General features: G+C 41.9%; 1 protein-coding gene across 5 annotated transcripts in view; it reads left to right on the top strand.

Moving 5' to 3' along the window:
- Positions 1-9,870, top strand: part of SNRPB (small nuclear ribonucleoprotein polypeptides B and B1) — a 37,898-nt gene extending 28,028 nt beyond the window's left edge. For 2 of the 5 annotated variants that reach the window (XM_080683319.1, XM_080683318.1), the window contains 6 exons: positions 3,494-3,645; positions 5,622-5,733; positions 6,915-7,067; positions 8,055-8,193; positions 8,515-8,640; positions 9,710-9,870. In XM_080683319.1, coding sequence (XP_080539445.1) covers positions 3,515-3,645; positions 5,622-5,733; positions 6,915-7,067; positions 8,055-8,193; positions 8,515-8,640; positions 9,710-9,747 — 699 coding nt within the window. In that variant the 5' untranslated portion in view covers positions 3,494-3,514 and the 3' untranslated portion in view covers positions 9,748-9,870. Of the gene's footprint in view, positions 1-1,066; positions 1,257-3,493; positions 3,646-5,621; positions 5,734-6,914; positions 7,068-8,054; positions 8,194-8,514; positions 8,641-9,563 lie in introns of those variants that run through there. The other 3 variants (XM_080683317.1, XM_080683320.1, XM_080683321.1) reach the window with 3 other exon arrangements.
- The last annotated feature ends 8,624 nt before the right edge of the window (positions 9,871-18,494 follow it).

The following is an 18,494-nucleotide window of genomic DNA, read 5'->3' as shown; positions in this document are numbered from 1 at the left end:
CAGATTTAAGACATTTTGAAGGTGAGGTCCATAGGATTTGCTGATTGATTGAGATGGGAGAGAATGAGAGGGATCAAGGATGCTACCAAGTTTGTCGTTTTTATTTTTAACCTGAGAAACTTCTGAGATGGGAAATGCTGGTAAGAAGTGGTTTTGGGAAGAAGAGTGATTAGACTCAAGAATTTAGTTTTCATCGTTAAATTTATTAGCTGTTTAGACATTCATGTCCAGCAGGTGGCTGGATATTAAAGCCAAGAGTTAAATGAAGAGCCCAGGTTTAAAGGAACAAATTTGAAAAACCTGAACATGTAGAACTTTAAAAAGTCCTGGTCCTAGCTGGTTTGGCTCAGTGGATAGTATTGGACTGCGGATTGAAGAGTCCCTGGGTTCGATTAGGGCACATGCTCCAGGCTGGATCCCCAGTAAAGGGGAACGCAGGAGGCAGCCAATCGATGATTCTCATCATTGATGTTTCTCTCTCTCTCTCTCTTCCTCTCTGAAATCAATAAAAATGTATTTTAAAGTCACTGGACTGGATGGGGATTGATTCATTCAAGTATTTATTAACTCCTTGTTTTGTGCTTAGCAGTGACCTAGGCACTGCAGCCATGAACAATACACAAACATCCTTATTGTTGCAATTTACGTTCTAATGGGGAGGGATAGCAAAATAACTAACAAAAGCATATAGTACATTAGCTATTAATATTAAAGAGAAAGGGCAGGTTGCGGTTTTAAACAGATGACCAGGGAAGTCCTGAGTGGGAAAATGTGATGAGTCTTGAAGGTGAGGGCATGAGCGGTGCACACACCCGGATGCCCAGAATTTCAGGCAGAGGCTATAGCAAATACGTAGGCGCTGGGGCAGGAGCACTTCGAGCAAGTTCACGGAAAAACCGAAAAACCGGACCAGTGGCTGTAGGGGAGAGAGCCCAGGGCAGAGCTGGTGGCGGAGTTCACAGGCCCGCGCTGGGGCGGGGCGGGGGCAGGGAATGAGGAGGAGGAGGAGCAGCAGCTCTGGCGGTTCCGTTTGCTGTTAGCTCCGCCCGAAGCCCCGCCCCTCTCTGAAATCACAGCTTTACGTCGGGGACGGAACTCCAGGGCCGGGCTCTGAGACCGGAAGTAGTTTTCTGCCGGACTCCATTTTGCCTGGGTCTACATTTCCGGTAGCAGCGGCGGGAAGCGGGCTACAGGAGGGGTAGGCCTCGGTGCGGGCGAATCCGGCGGGAATCAGCGCCATCAGAACCGCCACCATGGTGAGGAGGCACAGGCCAGCGGCGCGGGCGCTCCCGAGTCTGTTGTGGAGGGAAGGGGCGCGACCAATTGGGGAGGAGGCCATGGTTGGCCGCTCGTTGGTCGGCGATGAAGGCCCGGCCGCGGCCGCTCCGTCCGGGCACGAGAGACCGGGACCTTGGACGCTCGGCGGGTTGGGGGAGGGGAAAGCGGGAACTGAGGGGCAGAGGCCGGGTCGCTCGGTGGGCGCGGGGGTAGGACCGCGGCTCTTCACGCCCCTGTGGCCACGGTATTTGGGGTCCTGGAGGCACGAAGTAAAACTTCTGCGGAAGAAATGTGTGTTTGTGTGTCGAGAGCAGGCGCTAGAGCCGCAGGAGGACTAGGGAGGCCCGGTGAGACTAGTGAGAAGGCCTTGGGGCAGGAGGTGGAAAAGCTTCTGGCTGAAACTGGCGAGTGTTTAGTAGATGAGGCGGAGGGTGAAGGAGCAAGAGTGGAGGAAGAGTTGAACTCACTTTTTCAGCATATATATGTGTGTGTTTGAATACGTTCGACTCTTCAGGCGCTGGGGCTGCACAAGGAAACGTTTCCTTCCTTCATCGAGTTTACTTTCTAGCTGGGGACCCGGGCAGCATTAACTCAGAGCGGCAGTTCAGCATTAAGTAACAGTAACGGCGGCGAGGGGGCGGGGACGCACGCTTTCAGGAGTAGATGGTTCCTGCGCGGAGTCATGTTCCCGCGAAAATGGGAGGGGATGTTATCGATCCGAGGGATGTAAGTGCAAAGCATAGAAAGTTCTGGAGGGGGTTAGGGAGGAATTGGGGGGAGCCTGGTTACTAACGGCCTCAGGTGCACTTAATCTTGCTGGTGATGCGGCAGGCCACTGAAGGAATTTAACCCCCCAAATGATAGGAACTTTGTGTTTAGAAAGCTCACTTTGTTCAGTAGGTGTTGTGTTGGGTGAAGTGAAAGCAGGGGAACCTGGTAGGATGTTGTTTGAGGAATTGGTTAGAGGCGTAGACACTGGGTTCACGCTGATGAGGTTCCTGGCTCCGAGACAGGGCAACCTTCCTCGCCTCTCCCAGCTTCAGTGGCCTCATCTGTAAAAGAGCAAAAATAAAAGAGCTGATTTTGAGAATTAAATGAGACATACAGTGCTTATCACAGTGCCTGGTATGAAGTGAACACTCAGTAAGTGTTGGCTCTTACTGAGAAGCCCAAAAAATGTTGCCATAAAGATTGAGGTCTGTGTGGCTAGATTCCAAGCTGTCTGATTACAAGGCAGTTAAAGAGTCATCTGAGGGAGACTGAGCCACATAACCTGGGTCTCCCGGTGGAATTCAAGGTTCTGATTCACACATTTGTAGGTTCAGAAGCCTTGACCAAGCTCACAGAGATGAACAGCATGCACAGTTAGGACTGGCCAGTCAGATTGATGCTAGGCTGATGCACAGATCAACTGCCAGGTCATTTATTTCTAGAGAGAAATATAACTGCCAAGGGCACCCAACATTGTAGTGGTGTCTCTGTAGTCTATTTTAGCAAGCCAGACTATATAAAACAGAAAATGTTGGGTTAATTAAGAAGGATAGCAAGTTATATATTCTTAAAGACCATTATGTGTTCAAACTAATTAGTATCCTGGCTACCAGGAAATTTCCCTGCCAAAGGTAGTCTTGAAGACTAACAAATTCTCCTTTGGGGCATTCTACTCTCACCTCCAAGGTGATCAGCTCCTTTCTGATAAGCTTCTGGCTGATTGGATTTTAGTGCCAGTCCCATTCCAGTTCATTTACTGGCTTTTTAATGGAATGTGGGTGTATTACAGTACTGGAGTCACACACCTGTAATCATCACAGTGGTAGGTATGGATGGATTGGATTAGTTCACTGAAACTTACCCAGCCTTAACAAAGGCAATTGTAATATGAGATGATTTGAAGGGAAAGGGCAAAAACAGTAGTGGGCAGAGGTCAGGACTGAACACAGGGTAACATGGGAGAATTCCTGGGAAAGGACTGTGGCTGTACTAAGAAAGACAGGTACATGGAAAAGAAGGCTGCAGCAGAAGATTTAAGGAAGGACTAAGGGATATGTGGTTCCACCCTGGCTGGGTTGCTCAGTTGCTTAGAGTGTAGTCCTGATACGCTAAGGTTGCGGGTGCAATCTCCAGTCAGGGCACATATAGGAACCAACCAGTGGATGCATGAATGAGTGGAACAAATCCATGTTTCTCTCTCTTCCCTGCTGATTTCTTCCTGCAGACTGTGGGCAAGAGCAGCAAGATGCTGCAGCACATCGACTACAGGATGAGGTGCATCCTGCAAGATGGTCGTATCTTCATTGGCACCTTCAAGGCTTTCGACAAGCATATGAATTTGATCCTATGTGATTGTGATGAATTCAGGAAGATCAAGTGAGGAATGGGCTGTGGGGGAGGAATTTGGATGAGGGGGATAAATTGGGGGGGTGCCCGGGGGGGCCAAGTGATAGGTGGTGATATAGCTAGCTGATTCCTGTTGGTTTGCTCTCCTGTTTTAGAGGGCAGATTTAAATGGAGAATTGGACACTTAAATTGCTTTCTTTAGCCCAGCAATCTTTGCTCTGTAGTTCTAGCACATTACAAGCTGTAAGAAGGGCTGCTAAGCTTTTTGTTTCACTTCTTTTCTCATGCCCCTGGGTATTGGGGTAAAGGGCTGTCATGTTCTCCCCACAGGTGTATGAGGGGGGAGAGCTTGATTTTCTGGCCTCATTACCTATTTGTAAAGCTGTAGCCTAAAAGGCTCTCCCAATGCAGCCTGGTCTGAAACTGCTTTAAGAAGCCTCTGACCCTCTTCAGGGTAAGTGCTCAGCTTCCCCTGTGGGTTTGGGCCAGTGATTTTTGTTGGCATTTATAGAAACAGAGATATCTTTTACTGTCCTACAGTTCCATAAGTTATTGGATGACTCCTTTATATTAAGAGTCACAGATCTTAAGTTTCTGACCTAAAATATGTGGTCTAGCTTTTTGTCCTATTTTTCCATTCAAGGCAACTTGAGGCCCAGAGAGGTTATGTAATTTTCATGGTCATTCAGGTCTCTTTTGACCACGTCCAGTGGCCATGTTTTGTTGTCAGCAGCTGTGAAATCCCTTTGATTACCTTTGGGGCCGTTGTTTTCTTTGTGGCATGAGGTTAAGAAGTATAGGACAAAAAATTTGGTAGCATGGCCGATTGCCAGGTATGCACGTTAGAGAAGGGCCAGCAGATCAATGTAGAATTATTCCAAACAGTTCTCTTTTTCAAATGAAACTAACTTTATTCTGACAATAAAAAAGTTTATTAGAAAATCTTTTTTAAAATAAAGAAAAATATATGAGAAAAAATTAAAATGCTCAGAAAAGCTTTTTTAAGATTGTGAAAGGCAGTATATATTTTAATTAAAAATAAGAAAATATAGATAAGCATAAAAAGGGGAAAAATGTCCACCCACAAAAAACCAGTGTTATTTTATTATAAAATAGCATTAAAATGAAACCTTTACCTGGGCCTACATGGCTCAGTGTCAACCTGTGAACCAGGAGGTCATGGTTCAATTCCCGGTCAGGGCATATGCCGGGATTGTGGGCCCCATCCCCAGTGTGAGGTGTGCAGGAGGCAGCCAATCAAGGATTCTCTCCCATCATTGATGTTCCTCTCTCTCCCTTGCCCTTCCTCTCTGAAATCAGTAACTATATTAAAAAGAAAGAAACCTTTAAGTTGATTTTTACATTGATCAGGTATTTTTCTTTCTTTTTAGCATATTGGCTTTGGGATTTTCTTTTCTTCCCTGCCTTGTTATTTTTCCCAGGTTGCATTCATATTTTGTTCATCTTTTCTGGCTGTGGTTGTTTGGAGATTTCTGTTTTTGTGCTTTGAGGACAGAGGTGTAGTTCCTATGTAGTTAACCTCTTACTTTTCCTTTATGGTTTCTATTTCTGATGTGAGGTAAGGGACCCACTTGTAAGTGGTGCTGAGAGGGATTCAGTTGACCTGGGAACTGTTTTAGCTGCCTTCTGACACTGGCAAGACCTTAAGTTGAAGGGAGGGAACACAGTGATAGAGAGCAGAGAAGATTGACTGAGGGAAGATGACTTGATGGTTGTTACGGAATAACATTGAGCCAGGGCTGGGCTTTCTTGACTGTTGTCCTGTCTATTGTTCTGTGTGTCCTCTTGGCATAGGAATCAACCACCTTGGGGTTACAGATACATCCTGTGAAAACTATCTAGAAGAGCTGTCTTAGGGAAAGTTTAAGTACCATTTGTCATGGGATAGAGTGTAAAACAAATCTTAGAGGCCGCTAGGTAGGTGAACATGAACTTTACCGTCTTTCTAATGCTTGCTTTTTTGTTTCTTCTAAACCTGTCTTTAGGCCAAAGAACTCAAAACAAGCTGAAAGAGAAGAGAAGCGAGTCCTTGGGCTGGTGCTACTTCGAGGGGAGAACCTGGTCTCAATGACAGTAGAAGGACCTCCTCCCAAAGATGTAAGTCAGAGCAGAGTGCCAGTAAAAAGCCATATTGAGCATGTGCTGTGTGCCGAGCACTTTAGTATTTTATTTAATCTTTGCAGCCATCTTTGAGATAAATAACTCCCACTTCATAGGTTTTAGTAACTTGCTCAAGGTGTCACAGAAAGCCCAGCCCTACCTCAATGCTATTCTGTAGTAAGATGTGACATTGGCATTTGATCCCAAGCATTCTTGATTCTGTAAACACCAACCTACATTTAGAAGTAGAGCAGATTTTAGAGAATCTAACCAAATTTATTTTCCCTTTTTTATTTTAAGACATTTTTCATCAAAGGAATATTTCTCTTATACTGTTTATTGTCCATATATATATACATATACTAGTACATATATATATATATATATATATATATATATATATATATATATATTAGTATTTAACACATAATATGCATGTAATATTTTGTTTTGCTTTTTCACTTAATCTAAATATTTTTCTACTTCCTGTATATGTCATGTTAGTGGAATAATTTAAGATATTTTCTCAAGTGAGTATAGAGTACTTTATCCTAGTAATTTCCTTATTTTTGGACTTCAGTTGAAGCTTTTTTTCAGTATAAATGACTGCAAGTGATGTTACCATATTTTTTGGTTCAAAGAATATGTACCAGTATATAACTCTTGGTATCTATTTCCAGTAGAATTTACTACTCTAATGTAGCCCATTGTAAACTTTCATGACCACAAGCAATTTTGTCATAACTCCATCATTTGCAGATGAGGAAACAGTTCCAAAATCGTGGGATTACTTCCCCACTGTCACCCACCAGGTGAGATTCAGAGCTGGGACTGAACCTCATGTTTCTTTGATGCCAGGTCAAGTGCTCTTGTCTACTGCATCCTCCTGAATGGAGCCCTGGCCCTTTGTTAGTTTAATTTCCATTGGAATGCATATAGGTGGTTGTGTTGTGGCATGTTTCTCTAGACTTACCCTTAAACACTTCTAGCCTGCTGCAGGGTGACAGATAGGCATATAATCTTAGGTGGAGGAGTAATGGTGTTACCACATACCGGTGGACAGTGTCTGTAAGTTGTTTTGATGCCCTATAAGTCTGAGAGGCTCTCTTGGCAATGGCATTCCAAAATGTACATCTGATTCTTTAGGCCACAAGCATTTTAACTTCTTTATTTTTTAGACGGGCATTGCCCGAGTGCCACTTGCTGGAGCTGCTGGGGGCCCGGGGATCGGCAGGGCTGCTGGCAGAGGAATCCCAGCTGGTGTTCCCATGCCCCAGGCCCCTGCAGGACTTGCTGGGCCAGTTCGTGGGGTTGGTGGACCATCCCAACAGGTGAGGAGTTGGGGAAAGGCTCCAGTGTCTGGTGGTTAAAGGATAGAGGGAGGGTCTACAGTTTGGAGGAGTCCAGAATGACCAACCTATGACTGTCAGGCTATCAGTGTTTCATGGTGCTTTGTGTATGTGTTCCTAGAATCAAGGGAAAGGAAAACCTGTCATTGTAAACTATATGATGGCACTAGTAAAGACATTCATGAAAGGTATATTAGCCGAATGTATTGTAGCAAAAGGTTTCTATGACAACATTTGAAGTATACTCTCATAACTTAATAGTTATTTGAAAATGCAGGTGCCTTCTCTAATTTGTGTTGGGCATCCTGGGGATTGGACATTCAAGCTTGATCGTCTCTGAAAAATGGCTTTTTGTTTCTTTTTGGTTAATACTCACCCGAGGATATTTTTCCCATTGCTTTCTATTTTATATTTATTTTAAAATATATATCTTTATTGATTTCAGAGAGAAAGGAAGAGGGAGAGATAGAAACATCAATGATGAGAGAGAATCATTGATTGGCTGCCTCCTGCACGCCCCCTACTGGGGATCGAGCCCACAACCCGGGATGTGCCCTTGACCGGAATCGAATCTGGGACCTTTCAGTTCACTGGCTGCCAGCTATGGCTCCCATTGATTTTTAGAGTGGAAGAGGAGGAGAGACATAGAAGAGACATTGATGTGAGAGTGACACATCGATTGATTGCCTCCTACATGTGCCTCAACCGGCGCCAGGGATTGAGCCTGCAACTGAGATATATGCCCTTGACAGGAATCGATACTGCGACCCTTCAGTCTGTGGGCCGATGCTCTACCCACTGAGCCAAACTGTCTAGGGCTAGAAGGTGGTTTTGAATACAAAGTCTTAAGGCCTGAGTGGTAGTTTAGGGGATTTGGTGTCTGTTGCTTCTTTACCAAGTTGGGGAGGAGAGTAGGATGCTGCATTGCACTGGACTGTTCTGCGTAATTCTCTTCCTGTGTTCTCTTAGGTGATGACCCCACAAGCAAGAGGCACTGTTGCAGCTGCTGCGGCTGCTGCCACAGCTAGTATTGCAGGGGCCCCAACCCAGTACCCACCAGGCCGTGGAGGTCCTCCCCCACCTATGGGCCGAGGGGCACCCCCTCCAGGTAAGAAACCCATAAGGAGAGCATTGCTGATTGCTAAAAGATGCCTGAGCTGGATTTATGATGAGACATACCTTGACCGAAACTGATGATGAGTTTTTATAGTTAAGCAGGATTACTCTGAGATCCAGCCTGGCTGACTGACCATGGAACAAGAGCCATTGGGAGTTCCCACCTCTTTGGCTCAAGTCCCAGTTTGCTAGGAGATGCTGGGAGAGTGGAATGGTCTATCTGTCTCAGAACTTGGTAGACAGCTTTGTATGGTTTTTTTTGCTACCTTTTGACAGACACTTGAGCTATCTTTTGGGGGCTTTTATCTTTCAGGCATGATGGGCCCACCTCCTGGTATGAGGCCTCCCATGGGTCCCCCAATGGGGATCCCCCCTGGACGAGGAACTCCAATGGGCATGCCCCCTCCAGGAATGCGGCCCCCTCCACCAGGAATGCGAGGTAATGTTCACAGCAGTGATTTAGACTTCCTTCCCTAGAGCCATATTCGGGATGGGAAGTGGAGGGAAGGTGAGATTTTGACCATTCCTCTGGACTTTCAGGCCTTCAGCCTAGTAAACTCTTTCTTTAGAGGACAACTTAATCCAGAAAGGAAAGAGGGAACAGCATTTCTTTAATTGACCTAACTCCCTCTGCACCCAGGTACTTCTCAATGTCCAAGGCAGTGTTCTTAGGGCACTGTGAAATAATGCATTCTGAGGGTCCCCAATAAAGGTCATGGAATTAATTATCTTTGGTTTGGTAGTGTTTAGTAATTAAGAAAGGGCTCTGGGCTTTGCTCTATAGTATTTAGTATGTATATCTTTTTAACTCCAGTTTGAGAAATGGTGACATAGATCGCCCTCATGTTATAGGTGAGAAAACAGGCCCAGAGAAAGTTCAGTGTCTAGAGTCTAGACCAGGGGTGGGCAAACTTTTTGACTCGAGGGCCACAATGGGTTCTTAAACTGGACCGGAGGGCCGGAACAAAAGCATGGATGGAGTGTTTGTGTGAACTAATATAAATTCAAAGTAAAGGAGCGGAGGGGAGAGCAAGAGAACCAGATAGAACAGCCGGATCTGGCCCGTGGGCCGTAGTTTGCCCAAGGCTGGTCTAGACGCTCACACTAGTGTTCTTTTCACCAAGCCATAGTGGTTTCTAAGCTAACCCACAGATGTCACACTAGGTGATTCCTATGTCTGTAGTCCGAGTTTTCTGCTTTTGGGTTTTGTAAGTATGGGAATCTAATTAGCCCCAGAGATGTCACCAGTCAACACATACATCCCTCCAATCGATTGATAACTGCAGGATGTAGGAGCCTGGGCAGGAATGGGGATTTGACTTGCAGATCAGGCACTGACTAAACTCCTTACTCTTACTTCAGGCCTTCTTTGATCCTTGGCCACAGAGTTACGGAAGTAGCTCCACAGAGGCGTGGTCCCGGTTCACCAGGGCCACACTACCACAGACCGGTTTGTTTGTTATGCTGTTGTATTTGGAGTCTCACCAGATTGTCTGGTTTCCTTACAGGGCCCCCTCCCCCAGGAATGCACCCACCAAGGCCCTAGACTCATCTTGGCCCTCCTCAGCTCCCTGCCTGTTTCCTGAAAGCCTGTACATAGTCCTTTTATTTCTGTGTGGCCTGTGAAACAAGATTTCTTAATAAACTCTTAATAGGATATTATAAGTGCGCCTGGTGTTTCTGTTCATTTTTAGAAAAATCTTAGATTATATCAGGTGCTTAATCGAGTCAAGAAGGGGGTGCCTTGGAAAAATTAGCCCTAATCTTAACTGTTTGCCTTTTAAAATACTTTTCTACACATTTGCAGAGATCCACAACCTCATATCAAGAGAGTTACAGAATTGAACTACAATGCGACATTTTAACCTATCAAACTGGCAAAGATGGGTTTGTTGAAATAAACATACACTGTTAGAGAGGGTTGGGACTTTGTGTATCCTCTGGAAGGAACTCATCGAAATAGCTTCTTGAGCAGTACTTTATTTTTGTACAATAAAGTATGAAGTTAATACTAAAAATGAAAATCCTATTGATAGGAATAATTTAACTTTCTTCTAGGGTTATACATACACATGTAACCTCATCCAACTTTTGAATTGTGGGGCCTCCGTGATTTCTTCTACCCAAAGTCTGTGTTTAGTTGATAAAATGGTAATTGAGCAGTAGTAATCTAGTACTTGGGTACAGGTATAAGAGATCACCGCTATTTTTTTTTTTTTGTTCTCGTTAATCCTCACCCAAGGATATTTTTCCATTGAGTTTTAGAGAGTGGAAAGGAGGGGGAGAGACACACAGAGAAACATTAATGTCAGAGAAACATCAATTGCTTGCCTCCTGCATGTATCCAACCAGAGCCAGGGATATAGCCTGCAACTGAAGTATATGCCCTTGACCAGAATCGAACCTGGGACCCTTCAGCCTGCAGTCTGATGCTCTATCCACTGAGCCAAATCATCTAGGGCTCACCACTGTTCTCACCACTGAAGATAATTCTAAATCTAAAGGAGAAGTTAATGAAAAAAAGAAAAAGATGTGCAGTAGGGGGGTTTTGTCCAGGCATGTAAGTTTGGTTCAACATAACCCATATAATAGAAGGAAAAAGACATTATGTGGTCATTTCAATAGATGCAGAAAAAGCATTTGGCAATATTTCCCAACCCTTTTATTAAAGAAACACTCAGCAAATTAAAATAGAAGGGAACTTTCTAAACATAAAGGGACTTACGAAAACGTTTCCTCTTAAGATGAGCAAGGCAAGGTTGTCGCTTTGAGCACTGTATTAAACATTGTACTGTAAGTTCTAGCTAGAGCAATTACACAAAGAAAAAAAAGACCCAAATTAGGAAGAAGCAAAACTATATATATATAGACAATCCCAAAGAATTCATAAGAGCTGCTAGAACTGATAAGTGAATTTAGCAAGATTGCAGGGTACAAGATCACACAAAAATTAGTTGTATTTTTATATTCCAGCAATGAACAATCTGAAAAGGAAATTTCAAAAATTATAATAGCATTCAAAAGAATAGTGAAAGACTTATACACTGAAAACTAAATGTCCTGAAAGAAAGACAATTTAAATGGAAAGGTCTCATGTTCAATGGCAACATTCCCTGAAGTGATCTATGGGTTCAGTGCAATCCCTGTAAAAATTCCAATGGCTTTTGCAGAAATGGAAAAGCAAAAACAACTTTGAAAAAGAACAAAGTTGGAGGTCTCACACTTCCTGATTTTAAAACCACAAAATTTAAGTAATCAGAACAGTGTGCCACTGGCATAAGGATAGATGTAGGCCAATAGAAAAGAATTGAAATAAACCCTTGCAAATACAGTCAATTGTTTTTTGATAATGTCAAATCTTTTACTGGAAAAAATAGTCTCCAACAAATGGTGTTGGACAACTGGGTAACCGCATGCAAAAGATGACATTGAATCTCTGTTACTCCATATATCACTAACTCAAAATGGATCCACAATTGAAATACAAGAACCAAAACTAATAAAACAACTAAAAGAAAACATAAATCTTCCCGACCTTGGATTTGGTGATGGATTCTTAGGTTTGACACCAAAAGCAAAGCAACAAAAGAAAGAAATGGACTTCATCAAAATTACAAACGTCTTTGCATCAAAGGACGTCAAGAATGAAGAGGCAACCTGCAGATGAGAAGATTCACAAATCTGATTTGGGTTTATTATCTAGACCAGCGGTTGCCAACCTTTTGGACTTTATGGATCACCAGTGGTCTGCGGACCACCTGTTGGCGACCACTGATCTAGACTATAAAGAACCTATATAACTTAATAAAAAGATGAATTTAAAACCCAATGAGGTTCTGGTCAGTGTGTTCAGTGGTTAGAGTGTTGGCACACATACTGAAGGGTCGTGGGTCAATTACTTGTCAAAGGCATGTCCCTGAGTTGCAGGTTCAATCAGCCCAGACTGGGTGCATGCCAGAGGCAACCAATTAAGGTGTCTCTCACATTGATATTTTTCTCTTCCCCTTCACTCCCACTCTAAAAATCAATGGAAAAAAGATCCTTGGGTGAGGATTAATAATAACAACAAAGCCCAATTAAAAATCGAGCAAAGGAATTAAATTGACTTTTCAAAGATCTACAAGTGGACAATAAGCACATAATTCAATATTGGTTGTTAGATGCAAATCAAAACCACAATGAGATACCACTTCACACCCACTAGGATGACTTTAATGGAAAAAATAAATGACAACTATGTGGAGAAATAGGAGCCCTCGTGCATTACTGGTGACAATGTAGAATAGTGCAGCCACTATAGAAAAAGTTTGGCGGTTTCTTTAAAAATTAAACAGAATTACCATATGATCCAGCAAATTCCACTCCTAGGTATATAGCATTATTCATAATCAAAAGGTGGAAACAGCCCTGGCTGGTTTGGCTCAGTGGTAGTGTCAGCTTCGGACTGAAGTGTCATGGTGTGGGATGTGGGTTTGATTCTGGTCAGGGGCGTGTACCTCGGATGCAGGCTTGATTCTAGCACCAGTCGATGTGTCTCTCTCACATTGATATTTCTGTCTCCCCCTCCCACACTCTAAAAATCAATGGAAAACATATCCTCGGGTGAGAATTAACCAGAAAAAAAAAAGTGGGGACAACCCAACTGTCCATAAGTGGATGAACGGATAAGCAAATTGTGGGATATACATTCAATGGAATATTAGCCATATAAGGGATGAAGTGTCGATACAATATCACTTGGATGAACCTCAAAAACATTGTAAAGTGAAAGAAGCCAGGCATCAGAGGTTACATAATTGATTCCTTTTACAGGAAATACCTAGAATAGGTAAAACCAGAGACAAATCTGATTAGAAGTTACCAGGGGATGGGGATGGAGGAAATGGAGAGTGAATATGGAGTGCTTTTCTGTGGTGATGAAAAATTTTGAAACTAGAGATAGATGGTAGTTACACAACATTGTAAATACATTGAATACCATTGAGATCCAATAGTCACAGTGGTTAATTGTATGTTATGTGAGTTGGACCTCAATTTAAAAAAGAAATTTTCTTTACAGAAAGAGTTTACCAAGGCTTTTAGTGTTGGAAAGGATATTCCCAGCAGAGGAGAAGGCCGAGGAGTAGAACATCAGGTAGGTGAGCTTGGCAGCAGCTTATGGCAGAGGTGTTAACAGTTGGTTGGCTCAGATAGTGTCACAGGAACCTGTACCTTGAGCATCACAAACTGTAAAGCAGGGTTGTTGTAAACCTCTGGCTAGCTTCCCAATCTGTCTGCCAGGGGTGACCCAAAAGGGTTTTGTACTCCTAGCCTAGAGGGGTGGGGGGCTGGGAAGGCAGGGACTTCACACAAATAACAAGCATAAATCAACAAAGGGAAAATGTAGAGTCACCTATTGTCCAGTGGTTAGCAGAGAAAAAATCCTGGATGCTCAAAACTATTCTTGAAAATTTATGAAAACTCTTAGAAGTATTGTCTATGTGGTTCTGTGTATACAACCTTACATAGGAAAATCTTTGGCATACTTGCTTTTAAATCATTGACTAAAGAGAAAGAACAAAAGGAAAAGTGTGCAATCAGACATTGGGATTTTTTTTCCAAATTTTTATTAAGGTATTATATGTGTACATATCTTACCATTACCCCCCCCACCCCACTCCCATACATGCCCTCACCCCCCAATGTTTTGCATCCGTTGGTTACTCTTATATGCATGTATACAAGTCCTTCAGTTGATCTCTTATTTCCCCCACCTCTCCCTAACCTTACCGCTGTAATTAGACAGTCTGTTTGATGCTTTACTGCCTCTGTAACTATCTTTTTGTTCATCAGTTTATAATGTTTTTCATTATCCCCAAATGAGTGAGATCATGTGGTATTTTTCTTTCATTGACTGGCTTATTTCACTTAGCATAATGTTCTCTAATTCCATCCAGGTGCCTACAAATGGTAGTAATTCCTTCTTTTTTATGGCAGCATAGTATTCCATTGTGTAGATGTACCATAGTTTTCTGATCAGTCATCTGCTGACGGGCACCTAGGCTGTTTCCAAATCTTAGCTATTGTAAATTGTGCTGCTATGAACATAGGGGTGCATATATCCTTTCTGATTGGTGTTTCTGGTTTCTTAGGATATATTCCTAAAAGTGGGATTACTGGGTCAAATGGGAGTTCCATTTTCAGTTTTTTGAGGAAACTTCATACTGTTCTCCACAGTGGCTGCACCAGTCTGCATTCCCACCAGCAGTGCACGAGGGTTCCTTTTTCTCCGCATCCTCGCCAACATTTGTCGTTTGTTGATTTGTTGATGATAGCCATTCTGACAGGTGTGAGATGGTATTGCATTGTCGTTTTGATTTGCATCTCTCGGATAATTAGTGACTTTGAGCATGTTTTCATGTGTCTCTTGGCCTTCCTTCTGTCTTCTTTCGAAAAGATTCTATTTAGGTCCGTTGCCCATTTTTTTATTGGATCATTTATCTTCCTTTTATTAAGTTGTATAAGCTGCCTGTAGATGTTGGAAATTAAACCTTTATCAGTGATACCATTTGCAAATATGTCCTCCCATATAGTGGGGTTTCTTGTTGTTTTGTTGATGGTTTCTCTTGCTATGCAAAAGCTTTTTATTTTGATGTAGTCCCATTTGTTTATTTTATCTTTGGCTTCCATTGCCCTAGGGGCAGTATCACTGAAAAAGTTCTTTTGGCATATGTCTGAGATTTTGCTGCCTGTGGATTCCTCTAGTATTTTTATGGTTTCCCGTCTTATATTTAAGTCCTGTATCCATTTTGAGTTTATTTTTGTGTATGGTGTAAGTTGGTGATCTAGTTTCATTTTTTTGCATGTATCTGTCCAATTTTCCCAACACCATTTATTGAAGAGACTGTCTTGACTCCATTGTATGCTCATGGCTCCTTTGTCAAATATTAATTGCGCATATTGGTTTGGGTCGATATCTGGATTCTCTATTCTATTCCATTGATCTATATGTCTGTTCTTGTGCCAGTACGAGGCTGTTTTGAGGACAGTGGCTTTGTAATACAGCTTGAAATCTGGTATTGAGATCCCTCCTACTTTCTTCTTCTTTCTCAGGATTGCTGTGGCTATTCGGGGTCTTTTTTTATTCCAGATGAATTTTTGGAGAGTTCTTTCTAGGTCTGTGAAATATGCTGTTGGTATTTTAATAGGGAGTGCATTGAATCTATAGATTGCTTTGGGTAGTATGGACATTTTGATGATGTTGATTCTCCCAATCCATGAACATGGTATGTTCTTCCATCTGTTTACATCTTCCTCTATCTCTTTTTTCAGTGTCCTGTAGTTTTCCGCATATAGGTCTTTTACCTCCTTGGTTAGGTTTATTCCTAAGTATCTTAATTTTTTTGGTGCGATGGTAAATGGGATTGCTTTTTTAGTCTCTCTTTCTGTAAGTTCACTGTTGCTGTATAGAAATGCCATAGATTTCTTGGCATTAATTTTGTATCCTGCTACATTGCCGAATTCATTTATTAAGTCTCTAAGTTTTTTGATGGAGTCTTTCGGGTTTTTTATGTACAATATCATGTCATCTGCAAATAAGGACAGCTTTACTTATTCTTTTCCAATTTGGATGCCTTTTATTTCTTCTTCTTGTCTAATTGCAATGGCTAATACTTCCAGTACTATGTCAGACAGGAGTGGTGAGAGTGGGCATCCTTGTCTTGTTCCTGTTCTTAGGGGAAATGGTTTTATTTTTTGCCCATTGAGTATGATGTTAGCTGTGGGTTTATCATATATAGCTTTTATTATGTTGAGGTATGATCCTTCTATTCCCACCTTGTTGAGAGTTTTTATCAAGAAAGGGTGTTGGATTTTGTCAAATGCTTTTTCTGCATCAATTGATATGACTATGTGATTTTTATCTTTCAATTTGTTTATGTGATGTATCACATTTATTGATTTTCGGATATTGTACCATCCTTGCATTCCTGGGATAAACCCTACTTGTTCATGGTGTATGATCTTTCTGATGTACTGCTGGATCCGATTTGCTAGAATTTTGTTGAGGATTTTGGCATCTACATTCATGAGGGATATTGGCCTGTAATTCTCCTTCATTGTGTTGTCTTTATCTGGTTTTGGTATTAGGGTGATGCTGGCTTCATAGAAGGAGCTTGGAAGTGTTCCTTCCTCTTGAATTTTTTGGAATAGTCTGAGGAGGATAGGTTTTAGTTCTTCCTTGAATGTTTGGTAAAACTCTCCTGTGAAGCCGTCTGGCCCCGGGCTTTTGTTTGCCAGAAGCTCTTTGATGACTGCTTCAATTTCTTCCATAGTTACTGGCATATTGAGCTGTTTGGATTCTTCTTGATTGAGTTTTGGAAGGTTATATTTTTCTAGGAATATGTCCATTTCCTCCAGGTTGTCCAGTTTGTTGGAATAGAGTTGTTCGTAGTATTTTTTAACAATCCTTTGTATTTCGGTGGGGTCTGTTGTTATTTCACCTCTTTCATTTCTGATTTTGTTTATTTGGGTCCTCTCTCTTGGCTTCTTGGTGAGCCTGGCTAGAGGTTCATCAATCTTGTTTATCCTTTCAAAGAACCAGCTCTTGGTTTTGTTGATCTTTTGTATTGTTTCTTTGGTCTCTATGTCCTTTATCTCTGCTCTGATCTTTATTATTTCCTTCCTTCTGCTTACACTGGGCTTTTCCTGTTGCTCTTTTTCTAACTCTTTGAGTTGTTGGGTTAGGTAATTTATTAACATTGTTTCTTGTTTTTTGTAGTAGGCTTGTAGAGCTATGAACTTCCCTCTCAAGACTGCTTTCGTTGTGTCCCATAGATTTTGGATTGTAGTGTTTTCATTGTCATTTGTTGCCATGATGTTTTTTATTTCTTCTTTGATCTCTCTGGTAACCCAGTCATTGTTTAATAGCATGCTGTTTAGTCTCCATGTGTTTGATTTCTTTGGGTTGTTTTTATTGTAGTTGATTTCCAGTTTTATGTCACTGTGGTCTGAGAAGATGCTTGATATGATTTCTATCTTCTTGAATTTGAAGAGACTTTGCCTATGTCCCAACATATGGTCTATCTTTGAAAATGACCCATGTGCACTTGAGAAGAATGTATATTCTGTGGCTTTGGGGTGAAATGTTCTGAAGATGTCAATTAATTCCATCTGTTCTAGTGAGTCATTTAGGATTGATGTTTCTTTGCTGATTTTTTGTTTAGAGGATTTGTCCAATGGTGATAGTGGGGTATTAAAGTCTCCTACTCTGATTGTATTGCTGTCAATCTCTCCCTTGATATCCTCCAGGAGTTTTTTTATGTATTTGGGTGCTCCTGTATTGGGTGCATATATGTTTACCAGAGTTATTTCTTCTTGTTGGATTGCTCCCTTTAGTATTATGAAGTGGCCTTCCTTATCTCTTGTTATGTCCTTCAGTTTGAGATCTAATTTGTCAGATATTAAGTATTGCTACCCCAGCTTTTTTTTCAGTTCCATTTGCCTGGAAAACCTTTTTCCATCCCTTCACCCTCAGTCTGTGTGCGTCTTTTTTTCTGAGGTGGGTTTCTTGTAGACAGCAGATATATGGGTCATGTTTTCTTATCCAATCCATTACCCTATGTCTTTTGATTGGGGCATTTAATCCGTTTACATTTAAAGTTATTATAGATAGGTACTTATTTGTCGCCATTCCTATTCTTTACATCTGTGTTCCTTCTTTGCTTCCTATTTCTTTCTTTCTTTTTTTTTTACAGCAGACCCTTTAGCATTTCTTGCATTGCTGGTTTGGTGGTGATAAATTCCCTTAGTCCTTTTTTGTCTGTGAAGCTCCTGATTTCACCTTCAATTTTGATTGATAGTCTTGCTGGGTACGGTATTCTTGGATTCAGACCCTTCCTTTGCATGACTTTGTATATTTCATTCCATTCCCTTCTGGCCTGATGAGTTTCTGTTGAGAAATCAGTTGCTAGTCTGATGGGGGTTCCTTTGTAGGTAACTTTCTGTCTCTCTCTTGCTGCTTTTAAGATTCTTACTTTGTCGTTGGTGTTTGCCAATTTAATTATAATGTGCCTTGGCGTTGGTCTTTTGGGGTTCATTTTGCTTGGGACTCTGTGAGCTTCTTGGATTTGTGTGGGTTTTTTCTTCTCTATATCAGGGAAATTTTCTATCTTTATTTCTTCAAAGAGGTTTTCTATTCCTTGCTCAGCTTCCTTTCCTTCTGGAACCCCTATTATGTGGATGTTGTTTTGTTTCATGTTGTCCCAAAGTTCCCTTAGGCTCTCCTCCTGCCTTTTAATTTTTTTTTCTAGAAGT

Source organism: Plecotus auritus (assembly GCF_963455305.1).
Source record: "Plecotus auritus genome assembly, chromosome: 8".
Lineage (NCBI taxonomy): Eukaryota > Metazoa > Chordata > Mammalia > Chiroptera > Vespertilionidae > Plecotus > Plecotus auritus.
This window is presented reverse-complemented; position numbering and strand designations above follow the sequence as displayed.